Genomic DNA, 24650 nt, shown 5'->3' with positions numbered 1-24650 from the left:
TCGGCATTTTACGGATGTTGCACGCAGCATGTATTCGACGATCTGATTGTTAATCATAAGAATACTTACAACGAACCATGAGCCACATGGGAGGAGTTGTTTTACGATCCTCGGTTCGTAAAAACAAAGAAATCTTCCCTGTGTTACATATGCTATGTATAACTTAAGTTTTCTAAAAAAAAAAAAAAAAAAAAAAAAAAGAAGGACCATTGAATCACGTCCGAATTGATTAAAGATCAGTCACCTGTATTTGAGGAAGGTAGTATATAGAAAATTACTTGATTTTGCATGCGGAGGTGTTAGCTTCTTTTTATCCACATTTGCAAAAGGATGTAGGGGTTAAGGCAAAGGTTAAGAGCTAAAAGTTAAGTAACGTCGAGTGAACAAACGTTGCAATTTTGCCAATTTCGTCGCCAAACGAAAATACCTATCGTCGAGGAGCAAAGACCGTAGCGTGATGTAGCCTCAGGAGGAGGAAGAGTGAACCGTCGAAAAAGCGATGGCGAACGAACGAAAGAACGAACGAAAGTGTGTCGTCCATTCTGGCACGTATTTCCTTTTCTATGTTCAGAGGGGGGCATCGTTGTTCGGGCCCCGACAAGCTGAAGAGCTTGAGGAGTGCTCGCGGCGCGTTGCCCCATAGTGGGGGCAGCGACATAAGTACGAGACGGCCTTAAGAAAAGCCTTCATTCTGATAGCAGATCGCGATTCACGGAGTCGGTGAACTTGTAAAACGCGACCAAAAGTAGCCAGTGACCAAAGGTAGCGATCGAGTGTGAAGACAAGAAAGACGAAAATCCGGAAGAAAAATTAATAAAAAGAGAGGAGAAAAGGTTTGATAGCGTCGAGGGGAAGCTTTCGATCAGGATAAAAGTTCGTTCGATGCGCGAGACCGATGAGATCGCGACCGCGTTGGTGATCGTTCACGGGTGCACTTTCCAGTAATTCCTCCAAGAGACACGAGAGATCGAACCTCTATAGATCAAACACTATTCCGTGGATCCCGCTGTTCTTCCAAAGGCAAACGAGGTGGGTAGTGTGAACAAACTTTGCTCGACAGTAATTGCTCAACGCGATACGGCGCGAATACGTAGAAGGACTCTCTGGGCCAAACAGCGTTCGTTTACGTAAGTCGAAGGCCACGATTTCCTCCCGGAGGAAAGACGACTTTGAGTCTCCTTAAAGGAAGGATAGAATAATTATCGAAATCGTTAGTCATCGAGTATATGCCAACAGCTATTAACATCTACACTGACCTTCCACAATTCGATCGAATTTAATTACAGTTAAGTGAAATACTACGATTAAAAATAGAAAGATCAATCTAGGAAACGGAAATACCATCTTATCCGTCTCGATAATCATAGTGAACCTACAACAGTTCGTTGAGAACATTGAAAATTTACAACATTATAATTTAAAAGAATCGTTTCAGGTGGTATAAGAAAATTATAACAGTTTCCATCGACCGCGACGTTTAATTTTTCTCAACAAAATCGCGCCAACCCATCTGATCTCTCAATTATTATTAAAACATTCTTCCTCGATGCGTTTACAAAGCGCACTTTGTAATTTCAGATCGTAAACAATGAAAACACAAAAGAGAGTGTAGAATACGCGTAGCCGCGCCGTTTAATCGCCACCGGAGATCGTTAAATCGTTGCAGTTTTACCACGCTCGTTATCTGTTCCGTTAAAGTTTCCGCGATTATCGGAAGTTAACACCGCGCGTTCGCACACCGGCTCGATTTACTGTTCACCGTGTATTTCTGCGTTTCGTTTGGGTGGATATGTTGCCACCACTCGAGATTCGAGGACGTTATCGCGAAACGGTAATTCTCAGAGACTGCAACAGCGACTTCCTTGTTGCCACAATGTTACACAAGGATCCCGTGAGCTGAGCATCCGCGAGACGCGCTTCGGGACAAGAAGAGGTTACAAGAAGCAGAAGATGACGGGGGGTTGGCGCATCTTTCGAGTACGTTGGCGCTCGGCCTCGAGCTTCCTTACACGAGCTCCTTCAGGAAACGTTTCCTCTCTGTTTATTTTCTAAAAATTCCCCAGAGACGCGGCCTGAGCATTAAGTACCGTGCGCACGATTACCATAATCGGAGTTCGATAATCGAGCGTGGACATCGCGATGCACACGGCGCATCGTTTATGATCCCACATCGGATGGAAAAAAAGAACGATAAGCTTTTTCAATAGATTGACATTGCTGACTCGATCGGAGACAAGATGGTGGCTCTTTTGTTTACTGGGTTAGGGTTGTTGTTACGCGAATTCGTGCTTTAGCGAACTAACGAAATATGTCTGAAGAAATGCTTGTACTCGTAAGAATCTATACGAACAGCGCGCGTGGGAAACACAATAAATCAAATTATGTTGGTTTTCTGAGTTTTATTTCACTTGGTGGCTCAGCAGAAGTATTTTGACAATTTTTGACGAAGCAGGGGATCATCCGACAGATGATATAGGCCTTTTGAAAATAACTGGTAAATCTGATAATGTTTTGTAAGAAACGAATATTAGTTTGACTGTTATGTTAGTTTAATTTAACTAATGTTAATCTGCATAACTGTAATGTTATTAATATCTTTTCAATTTTTAAGAAGCTAACAAAACCACGTATTTAATCCCAAAATAAGTGAAAAGATTGGTTTCATATGGAATTGATTGACAACACATTGAATTTTAAAATTGCTCCTCTATAAAAGACAGAGCATGTGATTTATCATCTTTGCACCTGTATTTATTAGAACACGTATCCATTGTAGTCATAGCCTAAGGGCTAATGCTCGATGCCAGATTATATTCGCTATCTCAACAATATACTAGATTGCTAGGTGTATTTTATTTTATGATTTGAACTTTTATGATTTTATTTATGATTTAGACTGTATAACATTGTGTGCTCATCGTTACCGAGGGTTCCATATATTTGAGAACAGAATATGGTTCATCAAACTTTTCGAGGAAGTATGGTCTATACCGTCAATCCATTTCACTTTTGTAGGCCAATCAGTTGAACTTGGTTGACGATATTCTGTTAGCTGAATCTCTTCACGTCAATATTGCACTCTATCTGTGAAAGATCTACAGTGGCTACAAAAGTACTTTCATGTGATTAAAAGAATTGCATATTACACGAATAAAATGTAGAACCTGATAAAAAATGTGAAAATACTTTTTGCATCCACTTTAAGCCTTTCTAACAAAATGTACTTCGTCATACAATCCAGTAGATTGATAAATCTATCCAATGGAGTTTAAGAATTAGTTTCATGCAGTCTTCGAATAAAATTTTTGTCCTGAAAACCCAGTAATCTCTTTTCCTGTAGATCGCATCAAGCACTGGTTTTGAAAAGTGGAATTTCGTCAACGATGTGAATGTGGAGATAAGGTCCGAATAACAGTTGTAAAATCGTGCACGATCCGGTAATGCAAGCCATTTCACGTGCTCGTCTAACTGTCGTTCGACAATTCTTGGAAAACGTTTCTTTCGAAAAACATCTGAAATTTGAATCATATTCTGTCACTGAAGTATTACTTGAACGCGTACGTATATGATCGACGCGGTAGATAGTTTTGCGGGCGATTTAGCTTTATCGAGTGGACTTTGATGGCAAGGACGTTCGTTCGCTCGCCAAGGCGACTCTCTTCTTCGTTTTGCGCTACTTGTGCGTCACGGAAAGTGCTTTCCAGTCTAACATTAATGACGTCGATGTCTAAAGTTATCCACGGGAGTTAGCGGAACCAGTTCGCGCACATTGAAACGTAACTCGATCGACGAATGCACCAACCGAACGGTAATGGGACGGGATTACAGCCGCGGGAATCGTCCGAGCTTTCCGTAATTAAGATCGTGATATTACCGAAGTCTAGAAATAGGTTGTTCGCGCACCGACCGATAAAATCGTCGATTAAATTACGATGTGACACGAAAAGTATCGACTCAACAACCGCTTCTACACGTGTTACGCGGAAACGATATCGTCCAAACGAATTTATGGAACCGACGAGACTATCATTTTTGTGAACATTACGTGATAGGAAAATGATCGGTAGAATCGATGGTCTTGAATGGTCTCTCTAGTTTTTAAGCTTCGCGTGTATTTCTAATTAAACAGCCGCCGAGAACAGAATGAATGCAAATTGTGCGCACAAAACGCTTCCAGCATGAAAATGGTTAAGACGGTAATTTTTCAAAATGTTATACTTACGACATGTTACTATTATTACAGTGTACGGTTCTCCGACGAAATATAGGTTGTTACGTGATGTTATACAAGCTCCAGATCCATTACTTTCTCTCTCGAGTCCCGATGCAGTTAACGAAAGAATAGTTTTACGATTCAGTCAGGCTAGACCTAACTGTTCGACGTTTTCTTGAATTCCAAAGATCCAGGCAGCGAGTAAAATGGGGCGGCATAAACTTCTTGAAAACTTGATATACCGGTAGTTTGGTTACATGGCGTGTACTAATGAGTATTCCAATCACACCTCAAGCTGCTATGTTAGATAGTAACTGTTGACGTCTATGTACACCTTCTTATCATTGGAATCCATTTTTTAGCCTTATTACATTCTAACGTTCTTTTCTTGGCGTCTTTGAGTAATCTTTCTTACTTCTTTGATGTCCCCGTGCCCTGTCATTTTTCTTCTTTTTATTCCTTTTCTATGTCATATTAGCGAGTCTATTTTTTTATTGTCCGAACTGTTTTGTGTCTTTGTATTGTATCTTTTTATTCCTAGACTTTTTTGTGTTTATGCACTGTGTTTCTTCTCTTTATTGCCTCAACTCGACTCTATTCCTTATTTGTTTGTCTCCTTTCTGATTCCTTATGTTGCTATTTGTCCTTCTATTATAATTCTTATGTCCTTGCAATACTTCTTTTCTTTATATTCCTTTTAGCCCCTTTTTCCAAAGTTCTTTTTATCTTTCAGAACTTCTTCTTTATCATCTTTGCGCAATGTCTTTTTTTCATCGTTGAAATTCCTCCTTTGGTACTCTTGCGTTGATTTTCACTATTGGTTCTTCGTTATTTGTTATTGTTCCATTTTGGGATCTTCTTTGAATTTCCTCCATTATTAGGACCTTCTTCCTGGAAAATCTTTCCATGTCCACGAGGTGACAAATTATGGATACTAGTAATAAGGGCTGGATATTGTCTGTAGATCAGGTTGGTCTAGCAGAAAATTCGCTATCAAAAGAAACCTTTAGCAGGTTCACAGAGGTCAGGCAGTTGCCAGGTACAAATTTGGAGAAACTGATCTTCGGTACCACTGACGGCATTTAACAATACTATCCATATGGAATTCGGCCAATGAATTGAAATTTCATTCATTTTGGAAAAATCGGTGACCCATCTGTTTTATGAATCTTAACAACTGCTTCGCAGTGCCTTTATACTTTAATTTATCTTAAATAAGACGCACGCCTGAAGGTACCTAGTTATTACAATTTATTTATTCATCTAATATAATCCTTATAAATGGTCATAAATTAGTAGAAATCTTTAATATTAAAAAGATAAACACTGAATTATAAATAAATAAATTCTGATAGATAATGAATCGTATATATAATTGTCTTAACGATTAATCATCACCATATATCATTTACTCGATCTTTTAATATAAAATCTCGCTTGATCATGAAGTATGAAGACCGCTACGCTCAAACGCGGTGCCGCGGTAAATGTACGTAACGCGGTGGTCTGTTCATCGAGACGTGCCGATTATCTTGCACGCCAGTGGCGCTTATGAAATAGCTGACCGCTAATTGAAATGTATGAGACGACCAATGGGTTACCGCTTCCTTGGCCAAGGTCCAATCTATTCGTTTCAACCTTTACGAATTCAGAAAAATCAAAGGCGTCATGATGTAAAATTTATGAAATTCTCGCGGAACCTTTCAGACCTCATCAATCATCAAAAAAAAAAAAAAAGAACGAGAAAATGTAACAGGTTACTTCTGCACCAGCTTCCCGCTCTGTATCGTTTATCCATTCTACCAACAGTATAAATTAGTCTGCACTCAAGAAGATGGTATAACGGTCCCATTTACATTCAACCGCGTAAGGATTAATGACTAATTGAAAAGCCGTGTAGAGAAGCGCCGGACACAGGTTTCGTTGCTCGAGTTAAGAGGGAATGTTCGCGATTTTTGGAACTTCCACGAGTACCACGACCATTTCAGAGAAACTGCACGGAAATTCTACGATACGAGAAGACCTCATTTATCTTCCTCTTCTTCACGCGCAAAGTTAATTCTTTGATCCATTCAGGACTGAACAATACGAAATAACGTGTAACGTGTAGAAGTAACATTATGAAAAAAACACAAATAAAGTAAGTTAATATTATTTCGTCAAGATAAGAAAAAAATAAGAAAAAGAAAAAGTAAGAAAAAATACAGAATAATAGCAGTAGCAATGCAGAAGCTGTAGAATCTCTGATCTAAGAATTACAGGTACAAAAGGAAATTCTATAATGTGAAGAGAGATATTGCTTTTTATTGAGCTATAAAATACTTCAATTTTTTCGAATTTCATAAAGGTGGAGGATCTAGAATCTAGGCGGAAGTAGAAGTAATAAAAGAATATCGAGCAAATTCTTGGACTTCCTTCTTATAATTACAATATAAGTTCGATAGAGTTCAACAGAGTTCAATGGAGTTCAGCAATGTGAATTGGCTAAAAGGAAATTACAAATAAAATGTTGCAACCAATGCAACCTTGGTCCTTAGTGGATTAATATAGAGGATCGTTAAGGGACAATCGCAGGAGCTCGCCTCTAAATATTCAATGGCGATTAAACCAGACGCCGTCTACTTCCTCGAGAGATAATATATTCTGTGCCGACGGAGAAGTATGCAATCTGTTCGATGGTAATATCCGTATAAAAGGCAAATCGCTGATTCATTTAACCCGAGTCCTTTGTCGATCAACGTACAAGATGAGACTTGAATGAAACTCATGTCATACGATGTCTCAATTTTCTCTGAAGAAGATCAACCTGAGAGTAAAGAAACAGATCATGAAAAAAAGGAAAAGAAAAACAAATAAAAGAAAAGTATGATCGACGATTACGTAACGTTTTTCAAAGCGACTCGAGCAGCTTGCGCGTGACGATCACGATCACTTTATCACCGCTACTAATTGGTATTCCGATACGAGCAGCCACCGTGAACGTTATTCGAGCAGCGAGCATGGCATGGGAAAAACGCGAAGAATTTCGTTGACTAGACCATCGACACCTTACGAGCATACCATATTTCTAAGCAGCCAGCCAAACGTTATTTTCCTTCTATAAAACGGGAGCCATTGAATTATAGCCGCTCGTTACAATCTCTAGCATCCGCTAACGCTGTTGAAAATAATTGGAGGATCGTAATTAGAGAATGGCGAGGCAACGAGCACCGTGAAGTCGTAAACGCATTGTACTTACGGGCTTTTGTAAAAAAATGGTACTTAACACGACATTGTTTCCATTCTTAAGTACAATTGCTTTCTTTTGAAAATCGAAGTAATTGCTGCGAGAAAAAGACAGCTCCATTTTTCTCATTTGAGTAAGTCAACGAAAACCAATCTTAAAATCGATCAGAATCGAGTCACTTTTTGAAACGTGCGACATATTCACGATCAACTGATACTCGCGATAATAAACTTTTGCGCCCTTATATATTGATATGAAAGCAGAAGGTATGTGAAATTGCAGTTTTCTCTCTTTTCTAATAAATACGATTTATCTCTAAATTGATATCGGGTTACAGATGATCGGAATAACTTATTAGAATACTGAATATTAAAACACGCGTATAGGAAATGATAAAAATTATTATCAATCACTTTCATCGCGTCAGATACGAAGCAGTAAACAAGATAAAATACCTTAAAGATCAGAATTCTAATGCAACGTTAAATATTAGAGCTGACTTCTTATTGCTACAAACTGTTCAATTGGAAAGGACAAAACATTCGAAAAGTCGTACGAACCAACGACCGTCTTTTTGGATCCTATGTCCACCCTCGAAAAAAAAAAGATTCCAAGATAACAAAGGCACCGTCTGCATGACAAAAGAAGGAAAATCGGAACAAAAGACCTAACCCAGTTGCCTGCAAAAATATCGCTCCGCTTTCGCCATGTAAATCGAAAACCATCAAAAAATTCGAAAGCGGCTTCCGTTGTCGTTTATTCGTCGAAAAATCTGGTAGGAGGAGAAGATCGGTTGTTCCTAGTTTGCCGATGGTCCGTGAGGTGATTGACAATGGGCGAACAATTTTCGCACGCCCCTAGCCTAACAACGCATCCGACCGGTTTAAGATTTCACTTCCTTGTGATTCCGAATACAAATGGCGGCACACACCCAAGAGCCGGTCGCTCGTGCTTCACAGGAAGGAAGGAGGAAAGAAGGAGGCAATCGGCGAGGAAACACTCTGCGATTCCAGAATTATCCTGTGCAACCTCTGGAAAAGGAAAGAAGCCGTAAGTGAATCACCGGTCGAACGATTCTCGAGATCGTTAAAGATAGGAAAAAATCGGCGTGGACATTAGAATGACGATGATGAAATACGCGCACTGACGATCTAATGGATTAAAAATGACGTTTAATCGAGGATCAGACTACTAGGAAATTCGCAACGAACAAATAAAACGTGATCGTTCGTCGAAATGTTTTAAACGTGGCTGAATCTCACAGGCTATAAAAAAGGAGACGATGTAAATTTCCTCCAAAAGATATTAAAACCTCGTTTAAACATGCACATTGCGAAAAGTATGCTTCCGAGAGGCGTTTAATTACTGCGATAATTTGTAATATTATAATATTTTTTTAATATCTCTATGCTTGCTTTTTATTTAATATAAATGATCAAAAAAGAGCATGAAGACCTACAACGTTAGTTTAAATGACGAGTTAAGATGTATAGGATGTTAAATACATCAAATGTTATTCGGATCGTTCCATGTGTGATACAATTTGCAAGCATACCGTTGCCTTTTTACAGTGATGCAACATTTTGAAGAATCGCATTCATTTTTATGCCAACTCTAACGGGACGTTTACGTGGTTTGACGATGAAAGGATCAATCGACTGTGTTCGTTCAAAGACTCTTTGTTCAGTGGTAATTTAGAGGATACTCCCTTTAACTGAATAAACGGGCGACCAGTTAATCCGAAAACAATATTCAATGTGATAAAACGTGCATTAGTTACATAGAAGTTCATCGATATTCTTTCATTAATTCGCATATCATCGATTGGTTAATCTAATTGTAAATAACGCTGCTAATGCAACAGCTACGTTTTCTATGCGTACTTGGACGAAAGAAAGAAATAAATCAATAAACAGTGTGTTAAAACAAACAATATCATTTAATTTCTTCGATTTATTCCTAACAAATAATATGCATTTCTTGAAGAGCAGTATTTCGGTAGTAAATGTGTTAGAGTGAGGTTTTCTCTACAATAAATGCTATAAACGGCGGATAAATACGACATGTGATTCATTGTCTTCCTCTGAATGAAAACGTGACCGGATAAGGGGAGTCTATATATAGCCACATGAAAACCCGTTTGATTTTACATTCAATTGATAGATACGACCGTTTCTTGCTAAAATTATTTATTTTCAAGAAATCGAATCATTGAGTTCGTTAGTGATTTTGTTTTAGTCACGTTGGTTTTCTAACTTATCTCGACGATCCTTCGTTTCTGTATAATTTCCTCATAATTCCTGATGTCATTAGAAATTCACCGTGATTGGTAATCTGTCAGACGTTAATTTCTCTGAGTATATACTACGTTCCTTTTAATCATATCGTTTGAATTTTGCGACACGCTTTCGCCGTAAATACTAATTGAAGCGAGTGCGCAATGAGAATGTGTTAGTCTAGTCGTTTTTAATTGCGTCTCGCTCTACTGAGGTTATCAATACGCTGTATCAAAACTGGACTTTCTAACGTCGAATCTTTTAATTACATATGCAAATTATTTCTAAACTTCTACTGTTCTAGCTTCCGATTAATCGTGATGGTTGATATTGGTACCCTAGTCTATTGATTTGATCATGTGTCTGCGATTGAGGAAAATTTAATTATTCGTTACCGTGATTTCGTTTTTCCAAATAAGACCTTAATTACATGCGGCTTAATGAAAACATAATGTAATCGAAATAACATTCATATAATTCTATACATTTTCCGAATAATTAACTAATTCCATTCTTCTAGATTCATCAAAATCATCTTACAACATTTTCATTCTGAAACAATCTATTTGTCGAAAAATTTGGAAAACATTGTACGGACATTAAAGATGAAATACTCTATTCCTAGAAATATAAAATATTTTCCAATTATTTATAGCAACTGCTGACAAAGTTTTAATATTTCTATTCTTCTTCTTCGATGTGATTAAAAACAATTAATAATAATAGGACAAGGTTTAACGGTTGCTATTGACCCGAGAAATCTTTTACGTGCACTGATCAGCCAAATAATTGACATCTGCATCGGATCGATATTTTCCGCTCTTTAAATCTTTAACTTTTTGGACACCGTAAATGTCCACGTTAATAATAGGAGAGCCATTGTCGATGAAAACAGGCTTTTTGTTGGACACAAATCGGCGAAAGAACCGGAATCTGCTAAGGTCTCGAAAGAGGTTAATTCGGTTTTCGTAACGCGTGATCGGGTCCAGGCTCTCATTGTGTATTGAGACTACTGTATTATTACATCGTCGAAATGTTCGACGATCTCGTTACAGTTAGAGGATAGCCAATTTTTCGAGCAGGGATTCCTTACGGTACTTATCCACAACGGACAGAAAAAGAAGGACAATACCTTGAGTTTATTTAATAATATCCTGTTCAAAGTATAATTAGAGGATCATCTACCGAAACGATCTTATCGCGCGTTTAGATATCCAATGATTTTTAGATAGTTGGATTCTGTCATGCTTGCATATTCGGCAAGCATCATTTGACAATTTGAAGAGATACCTAAAAGCCTACCTTAGATCTTCTATAGAAATTTATATTTTCTAACGAAACCCTTGATCTTTCTCGAGGAGACATCAACCCTTTACAGTGTAATAGAACGAAGAATTAAAAACCAAGAAGAAAATAATTATTTCCTTGTACTCGAGATTCCTTGCATTTTTGGGGCATCAGGTGCAGAAAATATATACTATATGTACTATTATATAGGTAATAAATATTAAGTATTGCATTATTAAGATATTAACCCTCCTACGGTGTAATAATAAAGCGAAGAGGATAAAATGAAGGAGAAAATAATTAATTTCTTTCTCCTCAAGATTCCTCGTATTTCTGGCGTCAGAATGTTAATGATTGCTTTGTATGGTAACGTGCAACAGGTTCGCTACGTACAATACCGATCCGAATATACAAGCTTTTAGGGCATGTGCGTGGTACCGGCTTGAATGTGAGACGCGAAGTGAGAATCACGACAATGTGAAAAAATCTTTCATGATATATGTCCAACACATACATAGTTTACCTATGTACAGTTGAAAAGAAAATTATTTGTTAACATTTAGCAATATAGAATACATTGAAAGGCAAATTATTTGTTAACGTTCAGATAATGGAAACCCACAGAAATGGAAGGAAATCCACAGCAATCTGTCAAAATGCGAAATTAACAGCGCTATATTTTGCTCCAGTCTTTCTTTACTCTGTCACATTGTGCAAAGATGAAATCGGCGTCAGAATCTCTGCACACATGCTCTCATAAGAAGAGGTTGATCCGATCGTTCTAACGGATATTTTGCGTGAATAGATTGATGGCAGGATGATGAAGGATTGCATTCCGAAAAGAACAATCGTGTACAGTTAGGAAATTAGACCGAGTCTCAGAAATCCGGAATCATAGTTTACGTGTATCTAAGACAACGTGAAGGAGAGGGGAGCATTGTGTAAAGTCAGAATACCTTGACTCACATGATTGGGATCTCGCGAGAACCACCTGCAGCCTTCGTGACTGCCGGTGCAATTATGAGAAAGTCTAGCAAACTCGCTCGTTAGAAGAGCCACGTGCGACCTTCGATGACGCTCAAATTGGCGATACTTAAATTATCACCTCTCGTGCCTCGCAAACACTTCGAATTCCGCTAACACGATACTTTTAATCCTACGATCAAATCCTATTTCCTTCAATGGTTCTAACTTTCATTGTCAGTCTTCCCTGTAAAACTTCGCTTAACGCTAAAAACTATTATCTTTTCAAGTATAAAATTTCTACCAAAGAAATCAAAATGTAATATGAAAAAGTACGTAATACGAGGGGAAAAGAAGCTTTCATTTTCATTTACTTGTTATATTTGTTAAAGAAATTTTAGTAACTTTATCTTGTGTATCATTTTATATTATAAGAAGACTGTGGATATTTATGATAGATATACATACGTAAAAAGTATATATATATATATTATATTTTTACCAAAAATCATTCGAACATTCCTCAAAATATACCACTATAAATCTATCAAATTTCTATGAAGTTCTAATATTAAAAACGAAATGCGGATATAAAATTCCTGCATTCCGGTAACGCGATCTAGTAACAAAATATCGATACGATTTTTAACGGTGTAGTTTATAACAGGATAGCATAGTTACCCGAGTACCCTTGAATTAACTTTCAGAAGTAGCGATTAGGATCAAGCGTTAATAAATAATTCGAAGATCTCATGTTAAGAAACGGAACCATTACCAAGAACAAACAGAATACCGTAACATTCAACGGAGTAGAATTTTTGCCCAACATTTTTATCGCGGGTAAATTATTTCGTTGGCAGGTCTTTTAAATGAAGAAATAAATTCTTTATGTCGAACAAAACATGTTAACAGGGTCGTTTGCGATATAGTCGCAGTAAAGGACTTTGATGCAACATGTGTTCACATTTGCTCGAGCATCAAACGAATCAGAGTATGAAAATTTCTATCCTGCCAGAGTTTGATGTGTGCACCACGAGAATATTTACCGTACTAGGAGTCAGTAGCGTAAAATTGGCTAATTAGAAACGCATGAGCGAACAGAGACGAGAATGATGGACCACAATACGGGTCGTTCTTTTGCGTGAACCTCCTGACGAAGGTTCGAATAAACTCGATTAATTTTCAACGAATTTATCGCGAGCCACACAGCGGAGCAACGACTTCTACCATTCTCGTTAGGTAATTACAGTAAATTATTTTTAATACTTTTAACATGTCAAACATTTAAAACCTTCAACGTGTGCCCAAATAGTTTATATACAGTTAATTAAAATCAAAGTGATACGAGCAAAATAAACAAGAGTATGGAATTACGTTTTTGTCTGGATAAAAGTAGGTTTGGTTTGGTAATTTTAGAATTAACAAATGTAGTTTCTCTATTATGTCGTGCTTTCAAGCTTCATAAAATTTCTTAATTCGATAATAATGTTTTTACTAGCACTATAAAATATAAGTGACAAGTGAAGTTAAGATATTCTCAATTATTTCTTGACACCCAAAATGTACGTATTTTAAACAGCGTTTGCGTAGCGAATTTCATTAACTTTTACTAATTCCAGAATCCTCTTACGTAATAATTTATTAATAACATTATTAAATTGAGACAAACGACTAGTTGTATATAGATTCTAGATTTCTCTTTTATAAATTCAAAAGTATTGAACAAAGTAGAGTATCAAGTGATTTACAATTTGTATGACGTACTTTTAAAATGTCAGTTGTATCAAACTTGTTCTGATTATGTAAGAAGATCTGGTGCTGTTAATTTCTGATTCGCGACTTTGTCAGTGGTTTGTGAAATTTCACTAATCAAATTGTGTGTGATGAAGATCTTAGACATCTATTGCTTGAAGTCAATTCACTTCAATTCAAGCCTGATTCAGTCCTGCTTATATGAATATACTTTATACATAATTCAAATTACTTGACCAATCTAAACGAGTCTTAGCCACGATAAAAAAAGAGAAGAATTGCGTCGAGAAACACGCCGCGGTTGTTTATTAAAAATTATTTACTGCAATTACCTACCGTTATCCGTCGAAGTCTAATTAAGAGCTTCGCAAATTGCGCGAAAATTCATACCGGATGAAAATCAAACCGAAACAGGAGCGCGTAATCGCCGCGAGGAGAGAAATGCAAGAGGCGTACGCGCGATCCAACTTTATGGATTCCCTCGAAAACCCGTTAAAGCTTAAGTATCTCCTTTTTAAGCTGCCTTTCGCGCTCGATCGCGGAACCAACTTCCAGTTGCATACATGCCACTTTTCCATGTCCATTTCCATTCGCGTAGCCAGTGCCAGAAATAACCCGTAATCCGTAAAACAAAAGTTCAGCGCACCACCGAGACGTACAGTGTTTGCAAAGGACTGTCTAACCGTAAAAAAGTCATAATTTTAATCATTTTTTTTCAATTTCCAAATTCTTAAGGACCCTTTGTTATTAGAATTTTAAGTTTCGAAATTTGTAAGTGTCTTTGATGGGCGTGGTACGTTTTTAAATTCTTAAGGATCCTTACTTAGGGAGAATGTCGCTTATCTATCTGCAAAATATTTAAATAAGGTAGAGTACACAAATGTCAATGGTGCTTCTTTTTTTCTAATTTGATGCACTCAAAAATGAGTAATACGTCTTATTAAGGAGAACTACATAAATTGGTAGGGATTGGTTAGAATTTCACCGCCATCCTGCAGTTCGGACTCGGTTCTTTGAATTTCAGAAAAAAACAAGTACATTTTGACACATCTCTTTCTGTAACTTAATTTTACATCTTCTGTCATTTAGCTACTTCGATTACTATGTTATACTACATCTGAAAACTATACAAGCTGATCTTCAAAAATGAACAATATTAACTCGAATAATTAAGAGTCATCCAGCAGTATTTTTGATTTAATGACTTGGACAGTGATTAGACAGCTATCTTCAACCGCGACGCGAGTCTTACACCGGATGCATGTACACGTTCGCTTCTCGAAATCCACGGAAAAAATGGCCTGATTTCCGCTTCAAAGAGCGCATTTGCGATTAACGTGCAATTATTCGGGTCAACAATGCGATGGGATAGCCATTACTCCGTCATTGCTCCCTCTCTCTTCATCCACGTAAATTGAGGGTTAGGGAGAAAGTAGCAACAGAAAAAAGAAGCGAATGGCCGGCGAGGAGAGGCTCAATTTTCCTAAAGAAAGTACGACGGCATATCGAGGAATGCCAAATCATCTTTCACGCGATAAATTAATTACTCGACTGCGCGTAATGGCACGACAAAATCGATAAAATCAGCCTCCTTCCATATAATCTGCGCCCATTTACCACTGATAACGCATCGTTTATCCCCACTTTACTCGGTGACTTTACATACCGCACCACTTTCTAACTTTTTGCAACTCCGCAGTTCCCTCCGATTAACGAGGAGAATCAGTCTGGCTAGGTCAAAATCCTGAGCACGTGCAGATGTCTCCAAGTTTCATTAAAATTGCGGAAATGGCATATCTTTGGGTGTATATCATCCAAGCAGTATCGTTCGTTTGACTCAGAGGAAAAACGAAGCATTGCTAATCATTATCAAAGTGGCCAGTTTATGCTTTACCTGTTCTATAAATCCCATCGAAGCGGTACAATATCACTCTATAAATTGCAAAGTGAAGCGTGAACGAGCTATTTCGAGACTCCAAAGAGAATTCCAAGAAAATTTATCCAGCATCTACATCTATACTACTTAGATCGTTACTATCGCACAAATCTGTACGATGATGGTCAAGTGTACAAAATGAAAAACTGGTTGATTTAACGCGAAGAAAAAGCGAAGCATCGCTAATTATTATAAAAGTGGTCATTTTATAGTTACCTGTTCCATAAATCCCGTTTAAGCGGTACAATATCAATTTATAAATTTCCTAACTTGATAAAGTGAAGCGTGGAAGTGCTATTTCGCAGCTCCAAAAAGAGTTCGAATTTATCCAACATCTTCAGCTATACTATCTGTATCTTCGCTACAATACAAATGTACGATAATGACCATCGTACAATCCTATATCATTACCACTATACAAGCTTAAAAACTCCTTAATGTAACTCGGAGAAAAAACGAAGCATCGCTAATCATTATAAAAGTGGCCAATTGATAATTGACTGTTCCATAAATCCCATCCAAGCTATAGAAGCTATCCAAGCAACGTTGCTTTACAAATTCTTAACATATAAAATGAAGCGTAACATATAAAGTGCTATTTCCAACGTGCTATTTCGAAGTTCCAAAAAGAATTACAGGGGAATTTATCCAATACCAGGAGTTAAAGACCGAAGAGTAGTCCTAATGACACGTGACGAAGGTACGAGCCGTACGCCACGTCGAACCTCCATCCCGCGGACGTTCTCATCGAGTACATGTGCACGCGAAGACTTTGGTTTCGCCTTTCCTGTCACGAGCACATTGTATCGTTCCTGACAAAGATGCCCGTAAAAAGATACGCGCATCTGCGTATTCGGGCAGTTCATTTCGGCAAAATAACGGTGTGCTCGAAATGGCCGCGATGAAAAACGACCTGTGCAGACGTTGAAGTCTCCAAAAGAGTCCTCGACTTTGGACAGGTTTGAATCTCGTATGTAATTCGGCTTAGTATTATTTTCGTCGTCATAATCTTCGATGATCGACGAGAATCCTTAATACTCTTCGAAATAAGTACCCAGGACCTCCTTAAATCACCTGGAACATTTTTGAAGGGTAGGAAGGATGGTATAAGAGGACAGGAGGTAAGGATGACACGAAAGGATAAGACGCAAGAGCTCGAAGATCCTTCCGTCCTGTGTTTGACGCTTCGAAAACTGCTGATGTCATAGGGCTTTCCGTATAAAAGAGCACATGTAAAAAGGAAAAATTCTATCGGACAGGGTGTTCCCGCGGAAATGATGAATTGAAATTTTATGCAAAACCTGGGCGGGATGAGCGAAGTTAGATGGAGCGTGTTGCCACCGTGTACAAAGGGAAGACAGGTATAAAACAAGACCACTGGCGGATAACGCAGGTCTCTGTAAGCTGACTGCATCATCCGCCAGGGAAAAGGTAGTTGGTTTACCTTACTAACAGCGGTTCGAGAAAAAGGAACCCGACGCCGGTAATAACGAGGTATCGCGTAACAATCAACCGGTACTTAATCGTAAATGCTGACGGGCCGCCATTATCCTTTAAATCGATCAGTCACACTGTTAATTATACTCGTTGGAATCTGAATATCTCCCGAGAAAATTACATCGCGCTGCCGCTCTACCATCTATACGCTCATAAATCCGCGTTGCACGAGGGCCGACGAGCTTGACTTTAATTGCTCGATTTTAATATCCATCTGGCGCGGCGTGAAAGATGAGAATCAATCGACTCGACACCCGTTTAAGATGGAAACGCGAGAGCAGAACCGAGGATAAAACGTTCTAATTCGAGACTATTAACCAACCCCTGCCACTTCGATTACACGCTCTCGTACAAAACCTGTATAGTTTAATAAACAGAAAAAAGAAAGATAAGAAAAAAAGAAAGAAGATACCGACTGATTCAACGTGGCGAAATAATAAACAACCGGTACATGCGATATTTCGCGAGTCATCGCGGTAAGAAATAGCGGACCCTACACTTGACACAAGCTACTACGCGGTTACTCTCGCAATTAGAAGCGATTCAATCAGCAAGTCGCGTGATGCTAAATCAAAATCACCGCTGTAACAAATCTCTAGCAATTAAGAATTAGCAAAAGCAAATAGCCAAATCTATCTGCTAAATAACATTCGACGCATACGAGAAACCCTATTACGAAATCCGTACTGAATGGATTGTTTCGGTCCATCTCCCTTGCTGTCTGTCTCTCTCTCCCTCTCTCTGTGCGTCCGACCTTCTGCAAGGTCTTCGAGGAGTTCTCTCTGGTCAGGAATGCGTGACTCGACGATTTTATAACCCGCTTTCAATTATCATTCCTGATGCTCTTGTTCTTCTCCCTTTGGTTCGCGCTACGGTTGCGCCGCGAGAAGAAAGCCTGACGCGGGGAATGCACGCGCGCGGAATTTGTCCCCGTCGCGGCGGTGTTTTCTTTCCCCGCGTGCGCATCCAGTGTCTCGTTTTTTTCTGCGTTTTCGCTTATATGCGCTTCCCTGCTGCCGCCACGGGGCTACGTGATTTATTCGATGTCGATTACGGGGAACAGCCAGTGCCGCGCAATGAAGGAGGAAGAGACTTCCATACTGCGGCACACCGTTCCCGAGAAAACGAGTTGTCCTCGGGCACGTTCAGCCGGACGAGCCGACGATTTGTTTCGGCTCGTTCGCCGATGATTCGCTCGCATCCACCCTATCTTTCAGCGGGATCGCGTTTTGCATGCTTAATGTCATCCGCTTGTCGCGTTAACCCGCCAAATAAACGATTAGTCGATTTAATTCGGAGGTAACGCGTGCACTTAGGATGCGAGTTTGTGACGACTGTATCTACTGTTGGAAAGGTTGCCCGCATGAAAGGCTCAGCGCGATATTTTAAGAGCGAAAAAGTATTCAGGGATAATAACTTAATCAGATTTTCTGCTCGAGAATGAGGCAACTCGTAAGTACTCATAAGCCGGATTATACGTGCCTTTCCTCGATGCTTGGTGAATGGTTGATGTAGTTCCAATGCCTCTTCTTCCAATAGCTGTATCGAACGATCGTTTGGCAATGAGAATCGAACAGACGTTCTCTGACGTATATTTTGAGCGTAAATTTTCCAATAACGAAAATGATTTTTCAGATATTTTGTCATATCATTTATATCATTTTATATCATTTCAGTGTTTCATTATATCATTTTATCATTTGATAAATCAAATCATTTTTCAGTTTTGTTTTAACATATACTTATATAACACACGCGATGATGACTTTTTAGACATTTTCCATGAATATTTCTTATTAAATTTGCTTTGTAAGCATATTTTTTCAACAAATTGTGCTAGTTGTTCAAGGTAAAAACAATGAAATCGTTTGGTTTTTTCCAGTCATCATGAAGATCTCGGCTACTTTATTGGTTTGCGCGATGGCATCGACGGCGGCGGTGCCGCTCCAAGACACCCTGAATGACGCTCGATTGTTCCCTCGGAACAAGGACGCGGTTCCAGTTTCCACGGAACCCGGGATTGTCACCGGCAAGGACGCGACGAATCAGTCGACAAAAAAGCAATCAGAGAAGACCGACAGTGGAACGAAAGAGTCGAAATCCTCGTTGCTAGCCTCGATTCAAGATAATAATCAAGGCAAGCTTGAGGTTGGCCGTTTCTCAAAGCAATCCAACGAAGTCAAAGCAACTAAGAAGAATCGGAAGCATAAAGCCATCTTCGTCAATTATCCTCTCGTTTCACAGCTTCCATTTTCTAACGTCCCCTACGATATCGATTATCCCAGCAACAACTTCGATACCGAAGAAAGAACCATGTCGGATCCGAATAGATACGAGGAAAGCAACATCTTTTACATCAGGCTACCACCCACGCCGTACATGTTCGTGCCAGGTTTAGGCTATATCTCGCAACCGCCCACTTACTCCACAGCCAGCCTTCGGCCGCATGTCCCGTACACGAGACCCGGAAGGCCGAAACCAAACTACCAGCAACCCGTTAACCCGTTCATCAAGCTGCCCATCGATTTTGTGAGCAACGGGAAACCGACGTCGGTCTACCAATGGCAAAAGAAGACGAACAAGAAACCAACGGACAGCCCAATCACCAATCTGGACAGCGTTTCGGCGGACTTTGTGAGCAATGGGAAACCAACATCGATTTATCAATGGCAGGGCAATTTAAAGCCGACCAAGAAACCAGCGGACGATTTGGTCAACAAGCTGGACAAGGGCCCGTACACGTTTAATGGCAAGCCTACCAGTTTCTTTCTGTTGAAGTCTGATGGAACCGCAGGGGCACGTCAGGCTTTCCGGTACCCCGACTACCGGCAAGATAATTCCTACTATTGAAGACACGGGGCAGCTAGTTGCTACCGAAACGTGGAACGAACCACGGCTACCTCGAATCCTACAAATCGTCGGTTTGATTGCCGGATGATGATGGATTCGAGCGAAAGAGATGAGAAGCGACGAGCGTATGCACGAGAAATGTGAAACGAGAGAGGAATCGATTCGCCATTCTCGTTCGAATCGTATAACTGCGAGTGCCAGAGAATCGTGATGCTCGATCGCTTAGAAATTACACTCGCGCTTACGCTTCGTTCAGATTAGTGCATTTATCTGAATTCAGGCAACTTGAAGTTGTTTTCCTTGACTGAACTTGCAGCATGCTAGATTTCAGGGGGTATACTATTGGACTTTCAGAAATCAAAGCCTTGTTTTTAATTTTCTTACGGTGTTAGGTGCGTGAAATATCGCGTTAACGCGTCATACTACTGACTTATGTTACTAGAACGAATGGATTATCTTGAAAGCTCTGTTAACGTTTTTCTCGAAATTATATTTTTCACTCGATCGTTATGAAATCTCCGCGTCGCCAAAAATTAGAAAATAGGTCTATGTCAATGTTATCCTACAAGATCTAAATTCTTCATTTTGTAGTTATTTGTGAAAAGATTCTCAAACTTATCCGTAGCTTCTTTGAGATAGTATACCTTCTTGAAATGTTCTTTCAAGTTTCTAAGCTTGTTCTTTATTCATTGAATCGCCTGAATTCAAGAAACTTGACCGGTCTGAACGGGATTTGAAACATGTATATTCGTACAGCGACAAGCTTTCGTATTTACGGCCTTGATATAGAAGTTACACAGGCTGACTAGTGATTTATACTGTGTTACATTTACATCTAAGAGTATAGGTTATTACGCGTATGATTATGCGGGAACCGTGGAGCCAGTTCCCTAAGACGGACTGTTAAAAATTTCATCACGTCGATGATGGACGTCGTTGGCGTAGCTAATACGATCTCTTTAGTAGAGATTTGTATCTTTTTTTCTCCTTATACGTTGCTTTCAAGTTCGATGCCTTGATTGTACAAGGTACAGTGGTGGAAGTGCGTTTTAAAGTAGAGGGGAAGAGATCGAGGAGAAATATCCCTGTATGGTAAACGAGAAATGAACGATAAAGACCAGTGTGGAAGATAAAACGACGTAATGAGAAACGTAAACGTAACAGCCGTGAAGTTTTTCATTTTTGCAGTTAAATATCTTCTGATTTTCATGTTGCGTTAATTCAGTATGCTGGTATTGATTCCACTCTGCATAATTAAGACGTATCGCTGTGGTTGCTCGAGATACAGACTCTATTGCGAGTAGATGTATAATTTTAATTGTTACTCTTAAGTGTATAGTTTCTATTTATATCAATACTTATATGCGTCTATCTATACGTTAATCAGTTAAAAAATGCGTATATATAATTTATATATAGCTAGCTGATTATGCAGAAGAAATCATGATGACTATTTGCTCAAGCACCATTTAGGGTAATTTAATATATAACTATCCATTGTTTTATATCTTGAGTGAAACCATGATATCACGAAGCATTTAGTATTATAACATAATGTACTTAATCGCATATATTTATTTGTAAAGTCGTAATTTATATGCCGTTATCACTAAACTTTTTTTACACAAATTTCCTCCTTTTTTTACTTTGTAAATACGTGAAAAATATACGAAAGTTCCAATCGATAATTTCCATTTTCTCTATCTTTTTACCAAAGAAAGCGGAACGTTGGTGTTCTTCGAGAATTCTTACCAGTCGGCTGCGTCGACCAGAAAACGCGTTTCATATGTTTCCCCTTCTCACGTAGCACAAATATTGACTTGGGACGCGAGTCTACTCGGGATTATATCCTGTCTGGTTACGGGGATGCCTCGCGATCTATGCTACTTGCTCAAAGAGATTGAATTCAAAGATCGCGATAACACCACCGCCAGACATCCCGGAAAAGCCGGCTTCAAATGGAATTTCAATATAATCTCGCGATTTCCCTCAATGATATTTCCAGGAATTCGCGTATCTTTCCTCAAATAAATTTCCTATTTGCGGAGAACATATCGTTTAAAAATACGCACGTAACACGTTAAAGCTTTTACATTGAAATAAACGATCTGTCGTTTTTAAACCTTTCTATTTGTTCGAAATAAACTAATTTTTTACGACGAGTCGCTAAATGATTCTTAGATCAGACTACGAGGGGCTAATTCTCGTCACGGATGACAAACAAGACGTTGGTTAAAGGGTTTGAGAGAAAAAAAAGAGATGTTGGACGAAGGAAGATAGGCACTCTGGTCATTTCAAAGTTAGATGGTCAATTATCAAAAAATGTGGCCCTCGGGGCAAAGGGTTCGTTGTTGGCTCGATACTATCGCAAATGTGCTGTAACGGGTTAAGAGCGGTTCTCATTCTAAGCAAGAATCTAAACGGCTGACACTCGCGGCATAAACAGTACTATTCTTCGCCGATTTTCTTCTTTTGCTTCTTTCTCAACGGGCACACACAACAGCCAACGCATTCTTGTACAAAGTACTATAAATACTTTTATTACACTACACTGAATGCCATGGTTCGATACAATTGAGCTTCCTCCTATAACATACGATATAAGAATATAAAAAATGTCTGCTGCTCTCGCGCCTCTGCAATTCATTATTAAAGAAGAAGAAAAAAAAAGAACCAGTAAAAATCCTTGCGCGATTATACGTAGTAAAAGGCATGTGCATCCCATCGAGAGGGGTATATATAGGTATATTGTCCAGTCTTTCGTAAAAATTCGCTCGTGACCGATTGCTTTACGAGACTGCAAATTCATTATTCTATTGTTTCCATTGTTAACATAATTTTTACGTATCTCATAAGACAACCAGTCATGATGGCTTATTCCTTTGTTGTAAAAAACGGCACACATCGACGATACGATAGAAAAAGTATCTGTTAAAACTTATAAAAATATATTATACAAGTTAAACGTAGCGACAGGAAGCGATCGTCGGTGCTTGGCTCGTGAAAGAGGAAGAAGCGCCAGCGATCACTTCCCTGGACTTAATCTAGATCTCTGAGCGTACCACCGAACTCAGTCGCAGGCATTTGCAAAAATTTCCTTAAACTATCCTAAATTTAAGTCCACCTTTCCAAAGAAAGTCTCGGGAAACCTAATCTAATACTTCTAACAACTGTAACAAAAGTGGAACGGTTTTTGCAGGATACGCGTGGCTTCGAGCAAGGACGACTCCATCCGAACATCCCTCGTTCTTTTTCTCTCACACACGCATTCTTGATCATTCTTACTCTCTCAGTCCTTTGAAAATTTTGTCATCGTCCTACGAAACGACGGCCCTTGCTCTTGTTTCATCGCGAAGTCGCGACTAACATAAGTTAACAAGCTCACGGGCCGTTAACACGTGATTACACAGATTCTTAGCGCCGCGACGCGAGATTAAGGTAACAAGGGATGATAGTAGACGGGCTTGCGACTCTTCTCCATCACGTAGAACGCCTTCGGTTTTCCATTTCCGGGGAAGTTCTTGTGGATGCTCGTGGAGCCGGACTTGCCGGTGATTGGCGCGTAGTACGACATGGCTGCCTTCTTCCGGTGTTTCTTCACCTTTGCCGTGTTCCTCGAGCCGTGAAGTTCGTTCGTCAGGTGAATCCTGTGCACGCCTGAATCATCCAGCCTGTAGGTCTTGTTACTTAAGTTGGTGCTGCTTTTCTTCGTTGATTCGTTTTTCTTCGTCGATTCGTTTTTCTTCTCTTCGTGATCAGGATAGTTGAGCCTCTTATCATTGTTTCTTACGTGTTTCGATGGACTGTCACTACTTTGACGAACGTTAATCTTATCGTTGTTGTTATCAAAATATTTCTTATTCTCTTGACGAGGAAGATCCTGACTGATCTTCGAACTGCCCCGAGTCTCTATAAAATTCTTCGAGTTCTGATACTTCTTGGTGACGTCCATCTTCTTCTTAGCCTGCTCCAGCTTCAGCTGAGAGTACAGTCTCTTCTTCTCGCCGATCTTCTTCACCACAGGAAGATTCCAGTGATAGATCTTCGCTGGTTTCCCGTTTCCTTGAAATCCTACGGGGAAATTCGGCCCAGTTTTGGTTATCTTGTCGTCTTTCACCGTTTTGTGCGGTTTCGTGATCGTGTAGTACGGCGGACTGGCAGGAAGCTTTACGATGTAGACGTGGCTGTCTCTATGTCCGTGTCGACGGCTATAGGGTTGGTGGATCCGTGTCTGGGAGCCGAGTCCAGGCGGCTCGGGACCAGCAAGACGTTTCTTATGGTGTCCATCGGGGATCTGAAGCGGCGCGAGACCGAGCCGATTCAAGATCGCCGCGTTGCTCGTGTGAACTGTCTCGAAGTTGGACACCGCTTGCTCGGATGCGATTACGACGATGGCGGCCGAAAGGAGCAGCAGCATGCAGCTCAGCAATCTGAAACGAAAAGAATGGTCAATCACAATTTCAAATGAACCGCTGTAAATATTCATACCGTTGCGTAAAAATCAGACTTCGAGAGGATTTGAAAGATTATAGCGTAATTGGAAAAGTACGCGGTGGACCATCTTGTGGTTGTCGACAAAAACGTAATAAAATGAATGAAAAGAGTCTCCTGATTTATGCTGTCCTTACGCTGTAATTACGCGTTTATTAA

At 39.4% G+C, this 24650-nt stretch overlaps 2 protein-coding genes across 2 annotated transcripts in view; one reads left to right on the top strand and one right to left on the bottom strand.

Moving 5' to 3' along the window:
* The first annotated feature begins 678 nt into the window (after nt 1–678).
* Nucleotides 679–22657, top strand: LOC117155210 (uncharacterized). The gene is made up of 2 exons (XM_033330932.2): nt 679–1029; nt 19033–22657. Exon 2 carries the CDS (start codon nt 19038–19040, stop codon nt 19998–20000), a length of 963 nt encoding a protein of 320 aa, XP_033186823.1. The 5' UTR covers nt 679–1029; nt 19033–19037; the 3' UTR covers nt 20001–22657.
* Nucleotides 21556–24650, bottom strand: part of LOC117155209 (uncharacterized) — a 34824-nt gene continuing 31729 nt past the window's right edge. The window contains exon 2 of the mRNA XM_033330931.2: nt 21556–24430. Coding sequence (XP_033186822.1) covers nt 23434–24430 — 997 coding nt within the window. The 3' untranslated portion in view covers nt 21556–23433. The remainder of the gene's footprint in view (nt 24431–24650) is intronic.

This window comes from Bombus vancouverensis, chromosome 12, assembly GCF_051014615.1.
Source record: "Bombus vancouverensis nearcticus chromosome 12, iyBomVanc1_principal, whole genome shotgun sequence".
In the NCBI taxonomy this organism is placed as follows: Eukaryota; Metazoa; Arthropoda; class Insecta; order Hymenoptera; family Apidae; genus Bombus; species Bombus vancouverensis.
Note: the sequence above shows the minus strand (reverse complement) of the source record. Positions and strands in the feature narration are given on the sequence as shown.